The sequence below is a fragment of the Dermacentor variabilis genome, chromosome 9 (assembly GCF_050947875.1).
Source record: "Dermacentor variabilis isolate Ectoservices chromosome 9, ASM5094787v1, whole genome shotgun sequence".
Lineage (NCBI taxonomy): Eukaryota > Metazoa > Arthropoda > Arachnida > Ixodida > Ixodidae > Dermacentor > Dermacentor variabilis.
The window spans coordinates 26,379,450-26,405,323 of NC_134576.1; the positions used below are offsets into that span (position 1 = coordinate 26,379,450).

The 25,874-nt window shown below is 47.3% G+C and overlaps 1 protein-coding gene across 1 annotated transcript in view; it reads left to right on the top strand.

The window, feature by feature from the left end:
* LOC142558279 (sodium- and chloride-dependent glycine transporter 2-like) overlaps positions 1–25,874 on the top strand; it is a 75,305-nt gene that overhangs the window by 43,195 nt on the left and 6,236 nt on the right. Inside the window, exons 7-9 of the mRNA XM_075670432.1 lie at positions 11,691–11,803; positions 14,525–14,762; positions 17,009–17,109. Coding sequence (XP_075526547.1) covers positions 11,691–11,803; positions 14,525–14,762; positions 17,009–17,109 — 452 coding nt within the window. The remainder of the gene's footprint in view (positions 1–11,690; positions 11,804–14,524; positions 14,763–17,008; positions 17,110–25,874) is intronic.

Sequence of the window (25,874 nt, forward strand, 5' to 3'; positions counted from 1 at the left end):
AATGCAGTAGAGCATTGCCTTGCTCAAGCTTGGCTACTTTTGTTAGCGCAGCAGTCTCCACCTTTCTATCGGTTTTGTGTTCAGCAACGAGTGCTGCATGCCCTTCCTCTAGTTTAGAAATCCTATCTACGACGCCAGCAAAAGCCTCCGCTCAGCCTTGGTCATTGGACAAGGATTGGGCTCAACATTACCAGAAAGTATGAGCAATAATTCCAGCAATACACAACATAAATCAGATGAAGTAGCCAGCGCTCGTTCCAGTACACCTGACAGCTCCACAGGGCACGACACCTTTAACAAGCAGCAATCAATCGCTGGTCTTCACACATGAAGCACAGCAGAGGTAACTAACTTGCAAGAGCGGCTTGCGTGAATTCGTCATCTCAGATGCGGTGCCGTGCCCGAAGCCGCCAATGTCTCAATGGCTTTTATATCCGCCGCCGGCAGTGCAGAGCGTAGCAGTGCCTTGTTGCCAGACGCGGTAGCTGAACCGTCCGAACCGTCCGTGGTTCCAGTGGCGCGGCATATGGTCATGGCAGAAGCAGAAATCCAGAATCCAGTGGACATGAACTCAGCAGGCCACAGCAAAGTGCCCAGGAACAGATAGCCTGCAAGAGCAGCTCGTGTGAATTCATCATCCCAGATACTGTCTTGCTGCTGGAATGCTAGGTATAGGAAGGCACTGCAAGGGCTGCACGGGGCTCACTCGTGATCACGGCACGGTCCTTCGTCTTCCTCTTCAGTAGGCGCATACACAGGGGCGCGTCTGCTTCAATACAATGCCCCGGGAGCGACGCGTAGCCATCCTGCGACTCAGGGCGCACAGGAGATGAGCGAGTCGTAATACGGTTTCAGGCAGTTGACATGTACTGCGTCTGGCCCACGACGACGCAGGTCGGGTGATACTGTAAGCGGCTCTACGATGTAGTTGACCGGTGAAGTGGCATGGATGATACGGTACGGACCGTGATAAGGCGCCAGGAGTTTGGAAGAAAGGCCAGGAATGTAGGCTGGTATCCAAAGCCAACAAGCGAACCAGGAGGAAAGCTGCGTGGTGGCTGATGAGTACGGTCATGTCGTGTCTTTTGACGTTCTTGAGTCTCGCTAGTCAGGGCACGTGCCAGCTAACGGCAATCTGCAGCATACTTGGCGACTTCAGAATGCGGAGTATACTCTGTAGCGTCAGGTTTGCACGGCAGTATGGTGTCCAAAGGGCGTGAAGGCTGCCGGCCATATACAAAGCAAAAGGGGGGAAAGCCGGTAGACGCTTGCGTCTTGGTGTTGTATGCGAACGTAACAAAGGGGAGTGCGGTGTCCTAGTTGGAGTGGTCGGTTGGAATACACATTTGCACCATGTCGCCAACGGTGCGATCGAGCCACTCGGTCAGACCGCTGGTTTGGGTATGGTACGCGGTCCATTATCGGTTAATGATCCTGCAATCAGCGAGGAGGGCTTGAATGCCCTCTGACAGCAAGCCACAGTCCCTATCACTCAGTAATTCTTGGGGGGCACGGTGGCGAAGAACAGAATTGCGAAGGATGAAAAAAGCAATTTCACGGGCGGTCCCTACCGGCAGAGCTGCAGTCTCAGCGTAGCGAGTACGGTCATCTATACCGGTGATAATCCACCGATTTCCACAAGCACTGCATGTAAGCGTGCCGTAGAGATCGATGCCGATGCGGTTGAACGGACGAGCCGGGCACGTTAGCGGCTGCAATGAACCTGTGAAACGCTGGGTAGGTGTCTTGCCTCGTTGGCATGTAGTACAGTACTGAATGTACTTTTGCACAAAGTTGTACGTGCCTCGCCAATAATAGCGCTGACGCAACCTTGTGTAAGCTTTGAGCACGCCGGCATGAGCGCTTAGGGGATCAGCGTGAAAAGACGCGCACGTGTCAGAGCGCATATGACGAGCTATAGCAAGGAGCCATATCCGACCGTCGGGCATATAGTTGCGGCGATATAGAATGTTTCTCGCACGAAAAAGTGGGTTGCTTGGCGACACAGTGCTCGTGTGGAAGGAACATCAGATGTAACGGCAAGCTAGTGAAGTCAGGGCACGTGATTGATTGTGTTGTTGATTGCATGTGTTGGGTCCTTGCGCTGCTTTGTCAGCATGTAAGTGATGGTCAACGGTGACAGCGTGGACGAGAAAGCTGAGAAAGACGCCATATTAGGCGTCAGTGGGGAGCGGGAGAGCGCATCAGCGTCCGAGCGTTTGCGACCGGAGCGGTACATGACGCGGACGTCGTACTCCTACAAGCGAAGCGCCCAACGTTTCAAGCGTCCCGACGGGTCTTTCAAGGAAGAAAGCCAAGAAAGGGCATGGTGGTCAGTAACTATACGGTGAAAGAACGGCCGTAAAAGTATGGGCAGAACTTGCTTACTGCCCAGATAATTGCTCGGCACTCCTTTTCTGTGATTGAGTAATTTAATTCTGCTTTCTTTAGAGTACGGCTCGCATAAGCTACGACGTATTCATCATAGCCAGCTTTCCGTTGCGCTGAGACCGCACTAAGGCCAACTCCGCTGGCGTCAGTGTGAACTTCCGTGGGAGCAGGAGGGTCGTAGTGGCGAAAAATCGGTGGTGAGGTCAACATCTGACGCTACTGCAAAAATGCTGCATCACAGTCAGGTGACCACGCTGCTATGCCGTTGGTGGCGGAAAGTAAACTTGTCAAAGGCGCCATGATGCATAAGATATTGCGTAAGAAGCGATGAAACTAGAAACATAAACCAATAAAACTTCCGAGGGTTTTGATAGACGGGGCCGCTGTGAAGTGTGCAACGGGGCGGAGATTGTCTGGGTCCGGGAGGACGCCGTCTTTTGAAACAGCGTGACCCAAGATGGTTAGCTTGCGTGCAGCGAAACGGCAGTTTTTGAGGTTGAGCTGTAGGCCGGCAGAGGCGAGACAGGTCAGAATGTCATGCAGGCGAGCGAGGTGAGTCGGAAAATCGGTTGTGAAAGGTAACATAAACATGTCCTGCATTTGAGGCCGCGAAGGGTGGTATCGATCAGACGCTCAAAAATAGCAGGCGCCTAACACAACCCGAAGGGCATGACGTTAAACTCGAAGAGCCGATCGGGTGTAACGAATGCGGTTATCGGATGGTCAGGTTCGGCCCCTGCAACTTGCCAGTACCCGGAGCGCAGATCCAAGAAAGTTAAATACTCTGCGCCTTGCAAGCAATCGAGAGCGCCATCGATACGAGGCAGTTGATAAACGTATTTTCTCGTTATCTTGTTTACGCGTCTGTAGTCGGCACAAAAGCGAATGGAGCTATCTTTTTTTCTTGCCAACACGACAGGTGAAGACTAAGGTGAAGACTAATGTTTGTGACTGCAGAATGCATGCAAATGTACACTGTTTGTTCTAGGGTGCTTAAGCAGCATGTCAAATAAATATTGCTACTGTCCATAAAATTGATGTCTGCCTGACTACAATGCGTGTTAATAGCTTAAGCATTATTAGGATCACAAATGAAAACATTTTTGCACTCATTTCTGCACCAGAAGAGATCACGCTGCTGGTTTCACAAGAAAATCTATGAAAGACCTGAAGCTATTAGAAGTCATGCGTTCATTTTCTGCACGAACGTGATGCGCCGCTTCACTACTGCAAAAATAAATGACCTCAAGTAAACCAAACTGAACAGCAAGAGCTTTTGGAAAGAACAGGTGTGAAATATGGGTGAATTATCATGCGTGCAACTGTTTAATACATTAAATTCAGTACTTTCGTTTCACATTACCAAAGGGTTATTCGGTTTTGTGGATGAAATTAGTTACCGGCGCGCTCGAAAAACAATACGTCGATAAGAATACTCAGTCATAATAGCTACGGCCACAACGAGATGACAAATATGATGCACGTTCCAATACCGCTCTCTGTTTCGTGAGTGGGTGTATAACGATGGCCTCGCAACTAAACTTTTATTTCGGAAACAGCAGCGGAGGTTTCTGACAGACCATATATAATGCAGCATCTAGTCTTTTAACTTGTGTTCGCCTGTAAGTTAACGAGACGAATATTACGTAACGATTCAAGGAGCGATTTTAAATGACTCACCGGTATTGCCGTTTCCAGTCACAGCAGAATCCGGCTGCGGTTTCGATGCAGACGTGTTCCGCACGGTTCATAACCGATACCTAGCTCTCGGGCTTACATTTCACCTCTCAAACCGATCAGTTCGCCCCAAGGTAAATAACGCATGATATCGAAGCGCTTTAAACTGGTTTTAAAGCGTAACCAGCTTAAGTGTGCGAATTACTGAATCCGTGCCTGCCGTGCATTCGAACATAACGCTAAAAACTTTACATCCACGCCGGAGGTCACGTGGGAGGTCGATGATGCTGAACCTTATTTTGCGTTTACAGGGGCAAAAAACAAAAGCGGACTAAGTATGCAAGAGTACAATGTATCATTAGGAATAATAATGTTGTACTTTGTCATGTAATAAAAGCGCTTCTGATTAGTGTCTGAGAAACTTTGTAGGTCAATATTTCGGTTACCACGGGCCCTCTGGCCGGAGATATTGCGCTCACAGGGGAAGCTTTTCAATTGGTGTACTACGCTTGCTCTTTTGGCAGCACCGCGCGATCGATTTTGTTGCCCTCTGGCGTCATTTGCTGAACTTGAGAGTGTGCGAGACCTGGCCGAACGGAATTCATGGGGCGAAAGGCCGCGCGCCGGCAAAACACCTGCTCCTCTCCCCTCTCCCCCCCCCTCCTTCCCCCGGCGATCCCTCTGTTGGTCCGCTCCCACCCCGGGGAGCCGGTGTCAGTGAATAAATGCTGCCACAATGCATAAATAAAAGAAAGGGCAATATTGCAATTGAGATATGGATCCGAAATCCTTGAATGCCCATGACTACGACTTGGCGAGTTAGCCAATTTAATAAAAACCAGATCACTGGGGGATGACAAGTGGATAGTTATAGAAGAAATGCCGGTCTGGATACAGCTCACAAGTAAATTCCGTTTAATAACCAGAAAGCGCCTATAAATTCCCGCGTCCCAAGGACGCATAGTCCCAAGAAGTCGCTATGCCAAGCGAGGCGCCACAAGGTAGCGTGTCCGACAATCCTTCTCTCTTTAACCCCACTTTGCCTCTCCATGCAGTGCGATATACTTGAGGTGGCCAACATTTAGTGAGACAGTTACTGCGCGTTCTTTTCCCGTGAGCACCACTAGTACTAAAACAACGCTTGACTGCGCGTTCAGCTGCTGCTCGTGATAATGGTCAGGCAGATCCCATGCTCAATTTATTCGCATGAATGATGCGTTATCATGTGACTTGAAGAAAGCATCTACTCTCGGCTTCCTAGAATAATGGAAGGCGTCAGGAGTAGACTGACCTTGCTCAGCTGTATTTTTTCACTATCGTGTCCGCATGTAGAAAAATATCCAGAAGATAGTGCAATGCCGAGCTGATCCGGGGCGGAGGTGACGCAGGCGTTACGCACGTGGGCCGATCCCGAAGATAGTGCGCTGCCGGGCCTTCCCGCGGCGGAGGTGCAGTTTGCCATTACGGGGCCCGCCTTCGCTGGTCATCCTTCTTCACAGAGTGCAAGGGCGCTGATATTTTAGAAGTTTAGATGCAGCAGTTGCATTACTTTGTTAGATTGCCCAAAATGTTGATCCAATGAATTAAAGAAAATTAGTGGCGTATGCCTAATTTTAGAATATTATTACAGTGATGTAGAAATGAAAACACGGGGTCAGTGATACTGCAGTGAGTGTCACCTCGAGCTGGCGGTGATTCTGATAAAGCTTGGCTGTCGGCTTCCGATGAGAAAATATTCGAGGATGCACCAAAATCCTGACAAGGCAGTGTCGCCACAATACCACAATGACTGATAAATTGCTCTTAATAACGTATTCGTGATCGCTAGTCGGTTAAGCTTTAGAACTGTGATCAAATAATGCGACTGAAATGAGAATACACGGGGAAACAAATACCACAGTATAAGTGCTTTGGTATTTTTGTCTCTGTGTGACCTTGTTCCAGGCGTGCTGTTAGAGCTCAGCTCGGAGTTGCTGGTTTTGTTAAAACAAACCTCACTGTAAACATAAAGCGATCACAATAAACAAGACAAGTGAAACAAAATTCATTTATTTTATGCAGAAGAGGCTGCAATGACTGAAAGTTAAAATGGAAACCAAGAAAAACAGTACAAAGCGTCTAGTTAGAGCTTCTCTTTCTTCATTCCGCCCTTGCACTTTTTGCCCTTTCACTTTATCAGACGCATCATAGGCTTAGTGCATGACAGGAAAATAACACGTATTTTAAGAAACAGCTGGCATTTACGCACAGAGTGGGTGAGGGCACAGAGAAAGTTTTTGCCCTTGTAAAGATATAGGTTTATCCAATGGCTGGCACCTTTGCCTTTACGGGGGCAGATATAACTGTGCTTGGACCCGCCGTGGTTGCTCAGTGGCTATGGTGTTGGGCTGCTGAGCACGAGGTCACGGGATCGAATCTCGTCCACGGCGGCCGCATTTCGATGGGGGCGAAAACACCCGTGTGCTTAGATTTAGATGCACGTTAAAGAACCCCAGGTGGTCAAAATTTCCGGAGTCCTCCACTACGGCGTGCCTCATAATCAGAAAGTGGTTTTGGCACGTAAAACCCCAAATATCATTATTAACTGTGCTTGGGGACAAATTAGGTTTTCTTTTTCGGCAAGCTTTCCTGAGAAAGTAAGCTGACGACGCAAAAACTGCTTGGTCGTCACTTCCATAGCTGTCACTGTGAAACTTTCCGGTCAGATATTTTGCTGCGTAGCAAGGGCTCAGAAATAGTATACAGTTGTTTCAACTATGCTAATTCTCTTATCGAAGCGGCATTTCGAGCTCTATGTCGTGTACACTAGGTTTTGTTTACGACCTTAAGGGTCTTAGTCACTCAGAAAAAGCAGCGCCTACCATTTACGCAAAAGTTTCTTACTCTGAGGCAAGGCATCCTCCACTTCGCTATAATGCGTATTAGCTGCAGCTTAAAGGGGGTGACGCGCACATCGCGTGTAGCGGCTACAGTGACCTCATTTCAACTTCGTGATTTAGGTTCGCATTTTAACCCCGATATCAGCCAGTCGCCAGTGGTGTTCCGGTCCTTAAACTATGGCGGTGGATTTTTGAGGTTCAATGGAAAACTAGCCAATCACTGTTGAGTGCCACAGAAATTTCAGTGTAATGTAACGTCGGCAAATTGGGTAACGTGATGAATTTAGAAATTTGCTAGCACAAGTCGGAATCAGCTAGCGCTAGACAAGGGTGTCCATTGCAGGCCCTCGTCCTGCAGTGGACACAAGAATAGGCTGAAGATGGTGAAAATGATTTTCGTATTTTATAACTTCAAAGTGTCACAGTTGCGTAAAATGCTCTCTTATATCTGCAAATTAACGCAGTGTAACGCGCACGGCTGCCTTCCCAGTGTCAAAACATGTGATAACGCGACCTACATTACCCGCCACGTTCAGGCACAATGTCAGACTTTGTGAAAGCACCCTGTGCGCCATATGCGTACCGAAAAATTAAGGCGATGCGGGATTACTGTGACAGGAGGACAGATGTTTCTATTTAGCCAGCGAGGCCGCGCATACCGCTTTCCGCCCTATTCTCCCCCGACGAGTTGCAATCACGCAAAATCGCCTCTCATACCCTTGCAAACACGCCAGTACCGGTTCTATTCCCTACGGAATTTTGCAACGAAACAGCAAACGGTGCCTAATTATCCTCAGTGAAGCGAATATAGTCCTTCAAGCACATAAATTATTTAATTAGGCGAAGTATGCTTTGCCTTCATCTGCGCGGTATAGCAGGTCTGCTTCGTTGTTTTATCACCGTTTAGTGTGGGTGAGTGCGCGAGATGATGTTCTGAGATAAATCAAAAGTGAACCAATCGCGTTGAGAATAATATCCCCAGTAGCGTGGATCGCGTGGTGGGATCACACGCTGCACTCATTGCGTATCGCGCCACTATCCAGGGTCATGCGGCGGGCCCGTCTTTGCTTCGTACATTTGAGGCTTCAGAAAAAATGTCGCTCAACGGAATTCAATAGGATCTCAAGAAAGCTAACGATGTCCTCAAGAATCATCATCAGTAGTGTCTGCAGAAGATTATAAATATAAATTGAATAGTAATGTAAGAAATGTGGTCACCGAAACTAAAGGGAATAACTGTGCGTTACAACTAACCATGCCCATGAGACTACTCCAGCTAATGAACTGCTTGCGTACGCTATTGAAGCACAGTTACGGCATCACTTTAACCTCGGCGCTGCCCTCAGTATTGCTTAAGAGAGCTAGAGCTTCGAGTGAAGGTGCGTTTGTTAAGGCGGCCGGTACACCAACAAGGCCCTCTCAACCCTCTGCCGTCGGCGTCTCAGTCCCGAGTTAAACGCCACGGGAATATGCTGAAACAAATGGCTACTACTACAGCAGCAGCAGTTTGCGAAGGAATGGGCAGAAAATCCTCATCCTTCGCTGCGCAACGATTCCTTCTACTGGCAATAACGCTAACTAACGGTAATCAAATCCTCCTCGAATGCTTGGTATTAAAGCTTGCAACGATTTATAGGGGAACTCGTGGCTGAAGAGTCAACTTTTGCACAGCTGCAAAAATTGTGATGTTTTTCTCATCAGAATATGTTATAAATTTCAGCGCTCTACACTAACAAAAAAGCACACAGCTGTCATATTGAGCAATCAGGTGTGTCAGCTTCGGAGAGCTATCATTTAAAAAATAATTATGTACTAATTGTTTGTAAGTACATACCTTCTAGATGGTTCATATTGCAGGATAAGGCCAGTAGCGTATTTTCTGTCATTTCTTATAAATGGCATCACTCTAAAACAAAGTACTTTTTTTTTCTCATTATGTGTCCGACATGTGACACTTTTTTGTGTTGGAAAATATTTAGGTATCTCAAAAGGGCCTCAACTTGTCCCTGACAATATTTTTTTTTCTTAATACAATGAATTGGTAAGATACAATATACAGACGAGGGTCCCAAAGTCAGAGACTGCAACGGGACCCTCGGTTAATAACAAAAATGTAGAGATGTATTAAAGAAGAGCAAGCTAACAAAAAAACAAACGAACACAATCGCGAAAATACAACACAGAAAAATAATATCAATGAAAACAAATTGTATGTATATAAGCCTATAGTGCATTAAAAAAAACTGTCAATACATAAAAATGACAAATGTAGTGTAGTGAATGACGTAAACTTTGTTACACATATAAAACAGCTTAGGGGCATTGTAAGATTTGGAGGACGATATCGCCGCTGCCATCAGTTGAAGGGGTTGTAGGTCGTAGGGAGGAACTTGGGGGGACAGGGCGTACAGAGTTTATTTTCAGTATTTACATTTTAAACAAGAGATACATTCGACAGTCTAGCATGGCTCCCGTATGGAGCACGCAAGACGAAGCATACCGCAAGCGAGAACGAAGCTTCAAACACACTGACGAGCACGCAGCTCACGAGCACGATCACAGAGCACGATGGCGAGCACATTGACGAGGATGAGCACGCTGCTCACGAGCACGATCACAGAGCACGATGACGAGCACACTCTAGCAGCCGACAAACAGCCGCTTATAAACACTCCGTTCTCCCTAGATCCCCAGGTGAGGGAAAACGTCAGTTTACCGCCGATTCGCAGCGTCAAGCGTCAACGCAGTCGACCCCCCGGTTGTCCATTATCTTGAATCTTGAAATGCGCGTTGTTTCCCCGATCTGACACCCGCAGCGTGGCCGCCGGTTGTCTATTGTCTTGCGTGCTGTAGTCGCCACGAGTGTCACCACACTTGACGAATCCTGGGGCCCACGTACCGCAAAGCACCCTTTTGTTATGGAAGCTCTTCTTGCTGCAAAGAGACGATGTCGGCGGTGGCGGGTTCAGTAACAATAGTTGGTCCGCCGATCGCGTTAAGTCACAACGGCGCCGAGGGGGTGTTGATGCGACACCTCGAGGTCCCTACGAAATAAGTCATCGCAGCAATTGTGATAGGCTTCCATGGTTCTCTTCGGGGAAATTCGCAACGCTCGCAGCTGCAGCTGGCTGAGAAAATTTGCATGTTGCCACCTCGGCAGGCCATTCCTAACAGCATGACTAAATGTATGAAAGGATGAAGATTTAACGCCGAAACGTAAACAATTCCAGTTTTATAGCAGCGAATGATGATGTAATTTTTCCAAATTTAGAATGAGCCATAGGTAGTAGAAAATTAGAGTTATGTGCCAACGTGGTATTATTCTTTTTGATGAGGTGCCTGGAATGAGTGAATTGGTATGAGAGCTGCTTAGTAAGGAATTTCTAAAACATAATATTTAGATGATATTTGAACAAGTTCTTTACAACAAGGATGTTATTTTCACGAAGTAGAGGAGTAGCACTCGTGAAAAACCCACTGTTAGTGATAATGCATATTGCTTGGTTTTGTAAGTGTCGCTTACGCTTATAAATCACCTTGTACGCAGTATTTGGCGAATCACTTTTGAAATGATAGTTTTGCTAAAGGATTTGATCAGCCAAAATATGAAAACTGAGAAAAATGAGCTCAGAGATTTTAGAACACATTATTTTAACTTAAGACCAGAAATTATAAAAAATTCCTAATAAATGTGCCATGCTTCATAGGTCTGACCCTCATCTTTGACCTCATCTGACCCTCGGTTTCTTTTTTTACCTTCAGAACAGTGCAGCGCACTTATCTACGCTCGTAGACAAGTGTGCCGCAGCCAAAGTTATGCTATTCTTCTTTTAATTTTTAGGTCTGCTGTACTCTCGATGGAACGTCTCCCATGATTAAATAGCGCAATGAATAAACTTTCTAACGCGGGCACTTACTCCTTTTTTTGGTTTCTTGCCAACTCTGTGGCCGCGTCTTGAGTACAGCATTATTCACCGTGTTTGCTTAGTGGCTGCAGTGCTGAGCTGCGAAGCACGAGGGCGCGGGATCGAATCCCAGCCACGGCGGTCGCATTTCGATGGGGGTGAAATGCCAAAACAACCGTCCACTTAGATACATATGTATATTAAAGAGCCCCAGGTAGTCCAAATTATTTTCGAATCTCCCGCTACGGCTTGCCTCATAATCAGATCTTTATTTTTGCACTTGAAACCCCATACATTAATTTTAATTTGAATACAGCGTTCATGGGCGCCCTCAATGGCGAGGGAGCGCCACCGTCACGAGAAGAGAGTCGATTTTCTTCCACGATGCAGATTGCAATCGAACTTGCTAAGCAGCTTCTTTATACGTCTAGTAATTCAAAATAAATTTGATTAGAAAATGCGCTTTTCTGTCGGAAATCGTGATTTTAGCCCGGCATCCCCCCATAATACTGTCGAAGCAGCACGTTCCTCAAAATTTTGAACATTGCATCTTATGTTATACGGTTCTTAAAAGCTGCTCATGCTTTTGTATTTTTGTTTTATTCCTCTATTCATATTCTGATATGACTTATTCATTTTGCTGTTGTGTTAGGTTGTGTATGTGTAATTATGCTGTTGGGCTGTTCTCATGCTATCATCACGCATATACTGCCCTTAGAATGTTCTTTCGCATTCTTTGATAATATGTGTATGTACTAAAGGTCTCTAACTTTTGTACTTCGTAAGTCTTGGGCCTAACAAAACAAATTTCAACTAGTGCTTTGTGTTGCCAATGCAGCATTCGTGTTCCCGTTCGTCATCTTCCCCGAGGTTGTGAAGTCAATGTACTTGCCCCGTCTCTGGTCGGGGATATTCTTCTGCGCTCTTTTCCTGGTGTCAGTTGATGCAATGGTGAGTTGCCCCAGCATCCGAAGAGGTGGCGTCAAAAGTCGCACGGGAACGTGTAAAGCCTGAAAGCACGGGAGGACTTGCCGCTTGGCTGGCTGTTTCATGTGCAACAATGATGTACCGCAGGGAGTAGTCGGACTAGCAGCAAAGATGGCGTAATATTTCCACGGCATCGTCGGCCCCGTCTCCCCTTCATTACAGCTTCTCACGACACTTTGCCTCTAGGAATGGCTAGCGTTCGCGTCTTCCAGTCTCCCTATATAGCGCAAAAGCTCCTAAAGGTCCCCTTAAAGGGACCCTGAAACAAATTTGACGAATTTGTAAAAATGTATTCAGTCGTTACAGTTGGCGCCTCTGATCGTTAAATGACGCATTGAAGCGCTCCGCGTAAAGCGTGTAATTTATAGTAGGGTGCTGAAAATGAGCACCACTACCGATCACAGCACACAACTCCCCGAAGTTTTCAGCCACCCTTGACCAAATGACGCGAGCTGACAATATGATGCCAGTAGGACAGAGCTAGTTAAGATAGAGCTTAGACCCAATCACTCGGCGAACGTGTTGAGCAGAAAAAGCCTGGCTAACGAGGAGGGTAATTTCTAATCGTTCGTAGCTCTCTTAATATGAGACGCGTCGCTTGAATTGTGGCGGGAATGTGTCGCTGTAGCTACCCTAGGCGTATACAAAGTTTGTACAAGCCGTTTTAGGGTCCCTCTAACCTTTTTGTTCGATATCGCTTCAGAAATCCTAGCAAAACCGAGTAATAGGAACGAAAAAAAATTAAAATAAAAATGAGAACGTCCCGATGCGAGACATGGTTAAGGGGGATGAACAAATAGGGCGCCGGCAAATTTTATTTCTCCGTCATCCTGGTGTACGGGCTGCCTTGATTCCTGTGTAGGTAGTTACTGTGGATATGGCGTTACCAATTTCATTCACCGCAACACTAGGATGTCGGTTAATTGATGCCTAACAACTACACCTTGAACTACTGATATGAGTCGTACTAAGAGCAAGCATCGCTAACCGCGCACCAAACTAAAGTTACGCAAACAAGAAAGGCGAAGGCGATCAGAAAGGGCGTTAAGCAGTTGCAGCTTCAGTTCGAGGAAAATGGCTAAAAGAATGTGTCAGCAGCTGTGTAGCGCGTTAAGACGGAGTACGCGAGTTATTGCTTACCTGATAACTTTTCCATTGACAGTTGTGCTGAACACTCCTGACCTACGTAGGTTAATCGTTGCTTTCTTTGCTTAGGAGGAGGCTATCGCGAAGATTTGCTTCACGAGTGGCCACGAGGCTTGAATGTTTCGCAGTATAGGAAGGTAACTTGCAATCGTCTGTAGCTCACTTAATATGAGACACTTCACACAAATTGCGGTGCGAACGCTTTGCTGCAGCTGTACTCTAGGCATGTACAAAATTTTTCCGAACAGTTTCAGGGACCATTTACGGGCAACGTGTAAAGTGCTCTCCTCCCTTTCTATGCGTGTACTTTTTGTCAACCGGGATGCTAAATAAGTGGCTGTTGGGGCCCTGACGATGACGCAACTTGAATGCGTGGAAATGGTTCATTTCTTTTTGTCGCTAGCACCAAGATATAACTAACGCGGCTGTCCTTCTATAATCGTATTGTTATCGTTTATTTTCTGAAATCTCATGCTGGCAAAATTGTATTATACTATTTTTTATGGAAGGATGGTACTTGTATTACAACTATCATGTTCGTAATAGTATTGCAGTTTTACCATGCAGTAGTGTGAAGCATACTTTGACGCACAAATCTTTTCAAAATTAAGGAAAACAGTTCAGTTGTTGTGCGTAGGAAATTCTGATTTTCTATTGTGAATTATTTTCTTTTCATTTCTTGCGTGCAGGGCGGGGTGTGTGCATACACCGGCCCGCGAAGCTCAAGCAAGTTAGCATGGATAGCGTACCATTCATATTTTTCTAATTCCGCTGCTTCAGCTTTCGGCATTCATCAGTTTACGAATTCGGGATAGTTAGGATATACTCATCATGGCGAAAAATGGAGACAAAGGAAGGAGTGTATAATTTGCACCGTATTGTACTGCACTTGCTTCTTCGCGCTATTGGCATGCCACTACCGAGATACAACCTCTTTAACAAGCACTGATTGTCCTTAGCTAGCAAAATATAACAAGCAAGTTTTGCATATTAAGTGCAATAGGCTTCACATGCTTAACACACACGCTTCCCCATTACGGTATCCGAACACAAACAACGCAGAGTACCACCATTCACCCGACCAAAATATGGACGGCGATTAGTAAATTATCAGATATCCCGGTCATTAAATAATGTTGTGGAAGGAGCACTATGTAAGAAGAATTTTGATACTCGATACTAATAATTGGTAAGAAAACAAAATTGTTGCCGCATATAAGTGCACTTATTGTTTTCTTTTGCATTTAAAATTCGTCGTATAATAGCGTAGCTTCGGGTGAATGATCTGTGTGTGCAATACGCATGTTGAAAGTATGCCATGAACTACATGTGCACAGAATGTATTTGCAACGACCTGAACCAAATGTAAGTGTACTTGCATGTCCGCAGGAGCAAACTGGAACAGGAGCAAGCGCCTCTGTCACGGCGCATTCCTGTTTTTGAGTAACAAAGGAAGAAATATGCCGGAACTGATACTGTTAGACTCATGTCGATGTTTGTGCGTATTGCTTATCTTGAATTAACACGTGCTTTACGCAGATCTTCAACGTGTGCACTGTGATCGCGTGCGCCGAGGACCTTTTCCCTCTTGTCCGCGCCAACAACAACATCAACAAAGTGGCCTTCTTCGCGTGCATAGGTATGTTCGTGTCCGGCTTCCCGACGGTCACCCAGGGCGGCAGTTACATTGTCAAGCTCCTCGAGGACCACACCATCCACGCTGTCATGAGCGAATTCATACCGCTCATCGAGATTTTGTTCGTCATGTACTTATACGGTGAGATGGCTGTCTTTTTTTCGCGCAGGCACTTTTCTGTGTGGGACGGCAGCACTTTCGTAGCCGTATTTTACACGTTTTGGCCGTATTTGTTTCGCGAGCGATTGTCGAGGTACATCTACTGTGCTTCTAAAATAAATAGTTCTCAACTTGCAAAATATACGCAACACTGCTAACGTTAGAACCTCGGTGCCTACGCACTCGTGTGTTCTACTATTAGCATCACCAAACCCACATCAAAAACAATTGTCGGAACTAGAGAAATGAGTTTATTGAAATGCAAAACATTTCAGCGAAATAGAAATGGTCACGCATGACGAAATATTTATGTTACTCTGTGCTCTAGACATAGGGATTCTTATATTGTAAGACAGTGATCACACCGATTCCGGTGTTATGTTGAAGCTGCAGCTGTCCTGGCGTGTACTCCCTATAGTACAACCTTCTCTAAATGGCGAGCCAAGGCTCGTCGCTAGAGAAGAAATTGATGGGAATTGATCGAGCCAGTGGAATTGGCGATGGGTAAAGTCAAAACAAAATACTTTATACTGATGGGCGACTTCAATGCCTGGGTAGGCAAGAAGCAGGCTGTAGACAAGTAAGTAGGGGAATATGGCATAGGTTCTAGGAATAGCAGGGGAAAGTTATGAGTAGAGTTTGCAGGACATAATAATATGCGGATAATGAACACCTTCTTCCCCAAGCGGGATAGCCGAAAGTGGACGTGGAGGAGTCTGAATGGCGAGACTAGAAACGAAATCGACTTCATACTCTGCGCTAACCCTGGCATCATACAAGATGTGGACGTGCTCAACAAGGTGCGCTGCAGTGACCACAGGATGGTAAAAACTCGAATTAACCTAGACTTGAGGCGGTAACGGAAGAAACTGGTACATAAGAAGCCGATCAATGAGTTAGCGCTAAGAGGGAAAATAGAGCAATTCCGGATCAAGCTACAGGACAGGTATTCGGCCTTAACTCAGGAATAGGACCTTAGTGTTGAAGGTATGAACGACAATCTTATGGGCATCATTAAGGAATGTGCAATAGAAGCCGGTGGTAGCTCCGTAAAACGGGATCCCAGTAAGCTATCATAGGAGACGAAAGATCTGATCAAGAAACGCCAATTTATGAGAGCCTCTAACCCTACAGCTAGAATAGAACTGGCCGAACTTTCGAAGTTAACAAGCGTGAGACACCTGACATAAGAAAGTATAATATGGATAGAATTGAGCATGCTCTCAGGAATGGAGGAAGCCTAAAAGCAGTGAAGAAGAAACTAGGAATAGGAAAGAATCAGATGTATGCGTTAAGTGACGAAGCCGGCAATATCATTACTAATGTGGATGAGATAGTTGAAGTGGATAAAGAGTTCTATAGAGATTTACACAATACCATTGGCAACCACGACAATAATGGAAGAGAGAAAAGTCTAGAGGGATTTGCAATCTCACACGTAACGCCGGAAGAAGTAAAGAAAGAGTTGGGATCTATACAAAGGGGGAAGGCAGCTGGGGAGGATCAAGTAACAGCAGATTTGTTGAAGGAGGGTGGGCAGATTCTTATAGAAAAACTGGCCATCCTGCATACGCAATGCCTCATTACTTCGAACGTACCGGAATCTTGGAAGAACGCTAACATAATTCTAAGCCATAAGAAAGGGGACGCCAAAGATTGAAAAATTATAGCATTGCTATAAGTTTTCATGCTATAAATATTATATGCTGTGCTATATAGCATAGCATTAGCATTGCAATGTAAACTTACAAAAACATGCCTGTGAAGTGTGGGAAGCCGGTTAGGTCGTAGAGGTAGATGCGACATATAATACAGCTGGCGGTGGTCTCCGACGGACCAGCGTCATATTATTCAATAAATGTGGGACAGAGGCGTCGCGTAATGTTAACGCAGTTTTCTCGCATTTACCGCTAAATCACTACTTATTCTTTTATACCGGAATTGCACCGGACTGTGAACACCGTAATCCTCACTTCGCCACAGGGCAGCGAATCTTTACATTTTTTTGTGCTACTAACAAAACAGGCTGCCAAGTTTTTCACTCGTAATCAATAAAAAGCTGACTTATCTTGCTGTCTAAATTCTACCCATAGCAGACCTTGGCAGCGACAAACTCGGGCTTCTCGCTGCACAGAGAGCGACAAGCACTTGTCTACTAGAATAAAATGGCCTGACGCCCCCTGCAGCTGCGAGTTCAGCAGCATTAACCCTCATTTATTTGTTCGCAGGTCTGCGACGGTTCGCGTTCGATGTGCAGTTTATGCTGGGCCGACAGCCCAGCTACTATATGCAGACGTGCTGGACCATCTTCTGCCCCCTGATGATGGCGGTGAGATGCAGTAACTCGAACTATGACGCTGAACGATTTCAATACGCCCAGTGGATGATGTCTGTTTTTCTCTCGTAGACAAGATAACGCGGGCTCATTTTGCCCAAGCGAGGATTCAGCACTTTCGCAATGCGGATGTGTTCACCTGCACCTCCGTTTTCTGCAAGGAAGAAATAAACAGCTTTAGGATAACTTTTATCGCCTTATGGAGTACGTTAGACGCAAGCACATTTGTGGCACGTTATTTTCTCTGTCCCTTCAAGACATTTTGTATAACGTGCGTGAACGAAAACACAAGAAGGACGTTAGAGTAAGCAGCGAAGTGAACAAGAGATGGCAGCGCCGGTGCTTGCGTCGCGCAAGGGAATACTTCAGAGGTGCTATTCTCGACACGCATGACGGCTGCACGGCCGCCATTATCCGCCATGTTTACTCTCTAATTGGTTGTGGAAAGCTCACGTGCCTTAAAAATTGTGCCGGAAAACGAAAGTTTTGCGAAATGTCATTTTGCGTTTTCATCAAGATGACGAAACGTGACGTGGAGCGGCAAATCTTATGGACTAATACATTTTTTTGGTTCTTGGCAGATATATTGTGATGTTAGCGCTTCAAAAAGAATGTGAGCGGTAGCGTGCAGAAGCCAGTGCAATGCATCTGCAATTGCGCGAATATGTGGTGGCGATCCAAGATATGCGTTATGCCAGCTTGCTGATTGGCTGAAGGAATATATCATAAGGAGCGTCACAGGAAGGGCTGTTTTGTAAATGTCATTTTGACGATGCGTGACGTTGCGATGGGCCGCCATTGCTGAGATTTTCCGCCATAGTTTTTGCTGCGACGAGCCGCACGAATTATGCTAATGAGCAGCCATATGCAATGGCAGCCGAGAGGAATGCGTATCGTCACATTTTCCCCGTAGTTTGGCACCACGAAAATCTTTTATTCATAACGCGTGCTCATAGTATTTGCATCGCTCTCGGGTGGTGATGGCATTTGTCTATGGGGCGATCATTTTTTAAAAGAACGCGTTTATATGAAATAATATTGGTTGAACATAGCAAACTTTCGGCAATGTTGTCCACTTTTCACTGCTGCATTTGTATTGTAATCAAGATTAATGCCTTTTCGCACAATCAAAAGTTATGACAGCGGCCTCTTTCTAGTTTATAAAAAGAAATGTACGCAAGGCGGCGCCTTGAAGTTTCCTCCCGCGGTGCGAGTAACCAGCGAAATGCACAAGAGATGGCAGCGCCAGCGATTGCGTCGCGCTAGTGGATATCTCTGGCGCGCGCAACGCTATCGGTGATATTCGGCCGTTTCTCAGCCAGCCGAGTCGGGCTGAGTCACTTGCGTTTCACGAGATAGCGATAACGTGGCCTAGAACGTGCGCGCATCACCACTGGTAGGCCGCGTATGTTTTCTCAAGCAAGAAAACAAGCGCGTTGGCGCCAACATGCGATGACTCGTTCCATTTTCCGGCGGCACGCATCCTAGCTATTGAAGCAGACGACGGCTTGTACGCAGCAGACGACGGAAGCGAGAAGCGTTTTCGACGGAATAATCATACGCTTTGAGATAGCTGCTTTATTTTTACTGCGGAAGAAAACTGCTTTGCTTTACCGATAACGCTACATTCAGTGCCTTCATTTCAGTTTCTTAGGCAAAACGTCAAGTTGGCGTCACGTTACGTAAGCAAAACGGGGCCACCAGCGCCATTTTGCTTGCGTCGCGCCTACGTCACGCATCGAAGAAAATGGCGGAATGTCCAGAATAGCGCCCCAGGTCAGCGCAACGCAATCGGTGATATTCGGCCATTTCTTAGCCAGCCGAGTCAGACTGAGCCACTTGCGTTTCGCGAGATAGCGATAACACGGCCTACAACGTGCGCTCATTACCACTGGTAGATCGCGTATGCTGTCTGAACTTAGAAAAGAAGTGCGTTGGCACTGATATACAATGAATCATTCCATTTCCCGAAGACACACATCCTAGCTAATGAGGCAGACGACGGCTTGTACGCAGCAGACCACGGAAGCGAGGAGCATTTTCAACGGAATAATCGTACGCTTTGAGTTAGCCACTTTATATTTACTGGGGAGGAAAACTGCTTTGCTTTATCAAGAACGTTAGGTCCAGGGCCTTCATTTCACTTTCATAGGCAAAACGTCACGGTTACGTCACTCTACGAAAGAAAAACAGGGACATCAGCGCCATTTTGTAAGCATCGCGCCTACGTCACGTTTCGAAGAAAATGGCGGAATGTCCAGAATAGAGTCTTTGTTGTTGGTATGCGGACGCCCATGAAGGAAGAACTACAGTAGGAGGAAGCGTGACGCGACAATCCTGAAGCCTAGTCATAAAAAATATTGAGAAGTAGTAGGCCCTACTCACGTGACATACAACCGGTGTATTCTCGATGGCTCGCTTTGGTTGCATGTGCTGCGGAGGTTTAGGAATAGGCGCACAAGGTAGGCATGACCAACGCGCACGCCGAGGTTAGTGAAAGTTCATACGTGTAACGCAATCGACTCTGTCTTATGTCAGTGAGGCAATGCAACGAACCACCTCACGTCCGGCAGACGCTGCTCGCCGCTCAAACGAGTACTGAAACAATATTTTGGAGCCCAGTTAACTTGTGAGATCGATTTACGTGGACGCACACACGTCTGCAAAATATCAATGGCAAATATAGCTTGGAAAACGTTTAAAATCATTTTTGAACTACGTGCTCTCAACCAACCGCAGAGTTGCAGCATTTCGCGACAGACTTCAGTAGGGTAAGTTACCCGCAGCGGTTGCTTAGTGGATGCGGTGTTCGGCTGCTGAGCGCGAGGTTGCGGGATCAAATCCCGGCCATGATGGCCACATTTATATGGTGGCGAAATGCGGAAACACCCGTGTACATAGATTTAGGTGCACGTTAATGAACTCCAGGCGGTCCAGATTTCCGGAGCCCCTCACTACGGCATGCCTCAAAATCAGATCGGGGTTTTCGGAAATAATATCCCATAATTTGATTTTTATAATAGGGTAGGTTTGCAAGCGACCCGAAAAATGCTCCGTCACGAGTTTGCGCTAGCGTGTAGTTTATAGTCACGCAGCGGAACCGGCGAGGCGAGGCCGGGGAGCACGTTCCTCGCCGCTGTGATCATCACGGTGTTTTGTTTTTTTCTCCCTGGTCGAAACAAGTGTCTCATTTCAGGAATCATCCTCCGTTTGTGTGCAGGCGCGAGCACAAGCGGGTGCGAGAGAAAGAAATCTTGGAGCTCTTGCTCTTTGAATGTGTGACCTTGCCTAGACGAGAAGAACGGGGGTTAACCGAGGGGCCCGATTTTTATTAGTCATATTGTTGCGTAGCCATGACGGTGAATAAGGCAGCAAAACTGTGATTAACGAAACTAGCGTTTTATTGGGCTAACTTGTGCCCTCAAAAGCAGGCTACACTCAAATAACAACGATATCGGCGAACACACTCGGCGATCATCAAAAATGTGATCAGTGGGTCAAGCGCGTCGGCTTTTATACATCAGTCGTCGAATGTTCCAGAGTAGTCACTGGAACCCGCGTGTCTTCCACAAAGGTCTACGCTATTCGCGTAGCGCATACATGCAATCAGATTACACAAGGTTCGGTGACAGACATCGGATGGAACCATCAATAACCTTCCAGATTCTTCCGATACATGCAGGCGCGTCCTGCACTGTGCGATAACATTTGTTAGGCGGTGAAAGGTGCTTGCCCGATAAAGATAGCCAAGTACGCGTGTCAATACCCCCCTCTTAAAAAGCATCGGCCCGATGCGGAAAACAAACTAAAATAATACAAAAAACACCTCTAGCAAAGAAACAACATAATAAGAAAGTTCGTCAGCGTGCGTAAAAGCGTTTAAGACACACCACGTGGACCACTTCAGATCCAGCGCGGCGACGCTGTGAATGCGAAATGGAGTCTGGCACGACCTCATAGTCCAGTGCGCCAATACGTCTGGTGATCTCGTAGGGTCAGAAATAGCATCACAATAGTTTCTCACTGAGTCCTCGTCGGCGTATAGGGGTCCACACCCAAACACGGTCGCCGGGCTGATACTCGACGAAGCGTCGTCGGAGGTTCTTGTGTGGGCTGTCGGTGCGCTGCTGGTTCTGGATCCGTAGGTGGGCGAGCTTTCGGGCTTCTTCGGCGCTCTGGAGACAGGTAGCGACGTCAAGATTCTCTTCGTCGGTGACGTGCGGCAGCATGCCGTCGAGAGTCGTCGTCGGGTTCCTGCCGTAGATCAGCTTGAATGGCGTGATCTGTGTTGATTCTTGCACCGCCGTGTTGTAAGCAAATGTTACATACGGCAGCACCGCGTCCCACGCCTTGTGCTCGACGTCGACGTACATTGCTAGCATGTCGGCGAGGTTCTTATTCAGGCGCTCCGTAAGGCCATTTGTCTGTCGGTGGTAGACAGTTGTCCTGTGGCTTGTCTGGCTGTATTGCAGCATGGTTTGGGTGAGCTCTGCTGTAAAAGCGGTTCGTTCCTCTGTCGGTGATGAGAACTTCAGGGGCATCATCTCGTAGCAGGATTCGAAAAAAAAAATTCGCGCCTTCGGCTTCGCTGCCTTTCGGTAAAGCTTTAGTTTCAGCAAAATGAGTAAGATGGTCCGTCGCCACGACGATCCACTTATTTTCGGATGCTGACGTCACAAACGGTCGCAGCAAATCCATCCCGATTTGCTGAAATGGTCGGCAAGGGGGTTTGATCGGGTGTAGTAATCCTGCTGGCGTTGTCGGTGGTATCTTGCGTCACTGACAGTCTTAGCATGACTTAACGTAACGGGCGACATCGGCGGTCAGACGCGGACAGTAACACCTTGCCTGTATCCTCGACAGCGTCCGGGAGAATTCGAGGTTCCTAGCAGTTCGATCGTCATGTAGGCCGTGCAGTACTTCTGTACGCAGCGCTCCCGGAACAACAAGAAGGTAGTCGGCGCGGACTGGTGAGAAGTTCTAGTCACGAGCAGGTTGTTTTGTAGCGTGAACGAAGACAACCTCAATTAGCGCAGCTGGGGTTGCGGTAATTGAGGTTGCACCTCAGCAACTCCAAGGATGGTGGGCAGATTGTTCTAGAGACTGGCCACCCTGTATACGCAATGCCTCATGACCTCGAGCGTACCGGAATCTTGGAAGAGCGCTAACATAATCCCAATACATAAGAAAGGCGACCCCAAAGACTTGAAAAATTATAGACCGATCAGCTTACTGTCCGTTGTCTACAAACTATTTGCTAAGGTAATCGCAAATAGAATCAAGAACACCTTAGACTTCTGTCAAGCAAAGGACCAGGCAGGATTCCGTAAAGGCTACTCAACAATAGATCATATACACCCTGTTAATCAGGTGATAGAGAAATGAGCAGAATGTAACCAATCCTTATATATAGCTTTCATTGATTACGAGGAAGCGTTTGATTTAGTCAAAACCTCAGCAGTCATGAAGGCATTACGGAATCAGGGTGCAGACGAGCCGTATGTAAAAATACTGAAAAATATCTGTAGCGGCTCCACGGCCACCGTAGTCCTCCATAAAGAAAGCAACAAAACCCCAATAAAGAAAAGCGTCAGGCAGGGAGATACGATCTCTCCAATGCTATTCACAGCGCGTTTACAGGAGGTATTCAGAGACCTGGATTGGGAAGAATTGGGGATAAGAGTTAATGGCGAATACCTTAGTAACTTGCGATTCGCTGATAATATTGTCTTGCTTAGTAACTCAGGGGATCAATTGCAATGCATTTTCCCTCACCTAGAGAGGCAAAGCAGAAGCGTGGATCTCAAAATTAATCTGCAGAAAACTAAAGTAATGTTTAAGAGTCTGGGAAGAGAACAGCAGTTTACGATAGGTAGCGAGGCACTGGAAGTGGTAAGGGAATACATCTACTTAGGGCAGGTAGTGACCGCGCCTCCGGACCATGAGAGTGAAAAAATCTGAAGGATAAGAATGGGCTGGCGGTGCGTTTGGCGGACATTCTCAGATCATGAACAGCAGGTTGCCATTATCCCTCAAAAGAAATGTGTATAACACCTGCCTCTTACCAGTACTCACGTACGGGTCAGAAACTTGAAGGCTTACGAAAAGGGTTCTACTTAAATTGAGAACGACGCAACGAGCTATGGAAATAAGAATGATGGGTGTAACGTTAAGGGATAAGAAAAGGGCATATTGGGTGAGGGAACGAACTGGGGTTAAAGACATCTTAGTTGAAATCAAGAAGCATAAATGGGGGGGGGGATTGGGCAGGACATGTAATGAGGAGGGAAGATAACCGATGGTCATTAAGGGTTACAGACTGGACTCCAAGGGAAGGGAAGTGTAGCAGGGGGCGGCACAAAGTAAGGTGGGCGGATGAGATTAAGAAGGTTGCAGGGTCAACATGGCCACAATTAGTACATGACCGGGGTAATTGGGGAAGTATGGGAGAGGCCTTTGAACTGCAGTGGGCGTAACCAGGCTGATGATTATGACGGTGATGATGATGATGATGATGTGTCTACTAAGGCGGTGACTGTGTGGCAGTCGAGAAGCGCGTCGAGGTGTGTGGTTCTTTGTCTTGTGTTCCAGTTAAATCTTGGCGTCGGATCACGGCTGCGTCGCGTTGACCTGTGGCTGGTACGTGGCGTCGTCAGGTCGTCTTTCGTCGGCGTATTCTTTGCTTACAGACTTCGTTGGGACGGCGGCGTGTCGTTGTTATGTCACCGAGGCAGTGTCTTCGGCGTCATTGTCGGTGGCGAAGAATCTTCGTCAGTTCGACGAACAACAACCGCACCTGCATCGGTTGCTGCTTTTAGTTTTCCGGATATGGGCTGACGAACTGGCGCCGGGCTGGGCCAGTGTATGGTCGTTTTTACGGCGACAGGTAGCGACCTGATGACGGGGAACGGGACCGTCGTCGAGAGTTCCACTCAGTGGTAGCTAGGTAATCAGCGATGTCACGTGGGCGCTCCCCAAGGTGTGGACGCGGCGCGTTGACGGCGAACCCTCTCAGTGCTAAGTCGCGGTATGGGCATCGGTGGTACACATGGCCGGCTTCTCCGCACTGATAGCAGAGCGGGCGGCGGTTGGGGGCTCGCCAAATGTCCGTCTTCTTCACGTCGGTGCGCTGACCGACGGGTGGGCGTGCTGGCGGCGGCAGCGGATGACAGAATTGTGGCATTAGAGGGCCCTGGCGTGGTCGCGGAGGAGGGCCTGGACGGCGTGCGTGCGACGGCGGCGTAGCTCATCGCTTCTAGCTGGGGCTGCGGTAATTGAGGTTGCACCTCAGCAACTCCAAGCGATCGCTGAACCTCACCTTTTACGATGTCGGCGATCGAGACCACTTGAGGCTGCGAGGAAGGCAAGATCTTGCTCAGTTTTTTGCGCACAATGGCCCTGATGTTCTCTTGAAGTTCGTCGGAACCCAGTCCTTGGATGGCGCACTGTGGCGTGAGCACCTGGCGGTTATATTGCCGGGTGCGCAGTTCCAGAGTTTTCTTGATCGTTGATGCCTCTACAGCAAACTCAGCTACGGTCTTCGGCGGGTTGCAAATCAGTCCGGCGAAAAGTACTTGCTTGACGCCCCGCGTCAAGAAGCGGACTTTTTTCTCCTGTGACATTTCTGGGTCGGCCTGCCGGAAAACACGGGCCATCTCCTCTGTGAAGATTGCTATGGTCTCATTGGGAAGCTGTACTCGGGTTTCCAGTAGCGCTTGGGCGCGCTTTTTCCACACGGCGTTTGCGAATGTTTGCAGGAAGCCGGTTCGGAACAGGTCCCACGTCTTTAAGGTGGCTCCTTGATTCTCGAACCAAGTCCTGGCCGCATTTTTCTTTGCGAAATAGACATGTCTCAACTTGTCGTCGCTGTTCTAGGTGTTAAACGTGGCGACTCTCTCATACGTCTCCAGCGAGCTTTGCGGATCCTAAAATGTGGAACCCTGGAACGTCGGTGGCTCCCTAGACTGCTGCAGAACTATTGGGGCCGCTGCGGCTGCCATTCGGGCTGTCTTGGTCGTCTCTGAACGATCTTCTTCGTCAATCTTGTTGGTCGTCTCTGGTAGAAGTCAGTGTTCCGGGAGCAGCTGCTGTAGCCGGCGGCTTGCCCGATGTTCCGGGACGACGTTGGTGTTTCCTTTGCGGTCCGGGCTTGGATTACCGCTTGTCGGGGGCATCCGGTACATGAACGTACCCCGCACCTCTACCAAATGTCATGTAGCAGTGGCGGTGAAAGAGGCAGCAAGACTGTGATTAACGAAAGTAGCGTTTTATTGGCGAACTTATGCCCTCAAAAGGAGGCCACACTCAAAGAACAACGATAGCTGCGAACACACTCGGCAATCGTCGAAAATCTGATCAGCAGGTCAAGCGCATCGGCTTTAATACACCAGTCGTCGAATATTGCACAGTAATCACGGGGATCCGCGTGTCTTCCACAAAGCTCTACACAATTTGCGTTGCGCATAAATGAAATCAGATTACACAAGGTATAGAGACAGACGTCGGATGGAAACATCGATAACCATTCATAAATTTCCTTCCGATACATGCGGGCGCGTCCTGCGCTTTGCGATAACATTTGTTAGGCGGTGAAACTTAGTCACCCGATTAAGATAGGCAAGTAGACATGTCAATATCATAAGAAGCCAACAAACACTGACACCAAGGACAACACAGGGAAAATTACATGTGCTTAATAAATGAAATAAAGAAACGATAAATTATTGCAAATTAAAGTGGATGAGAGAACAACTTGCCGC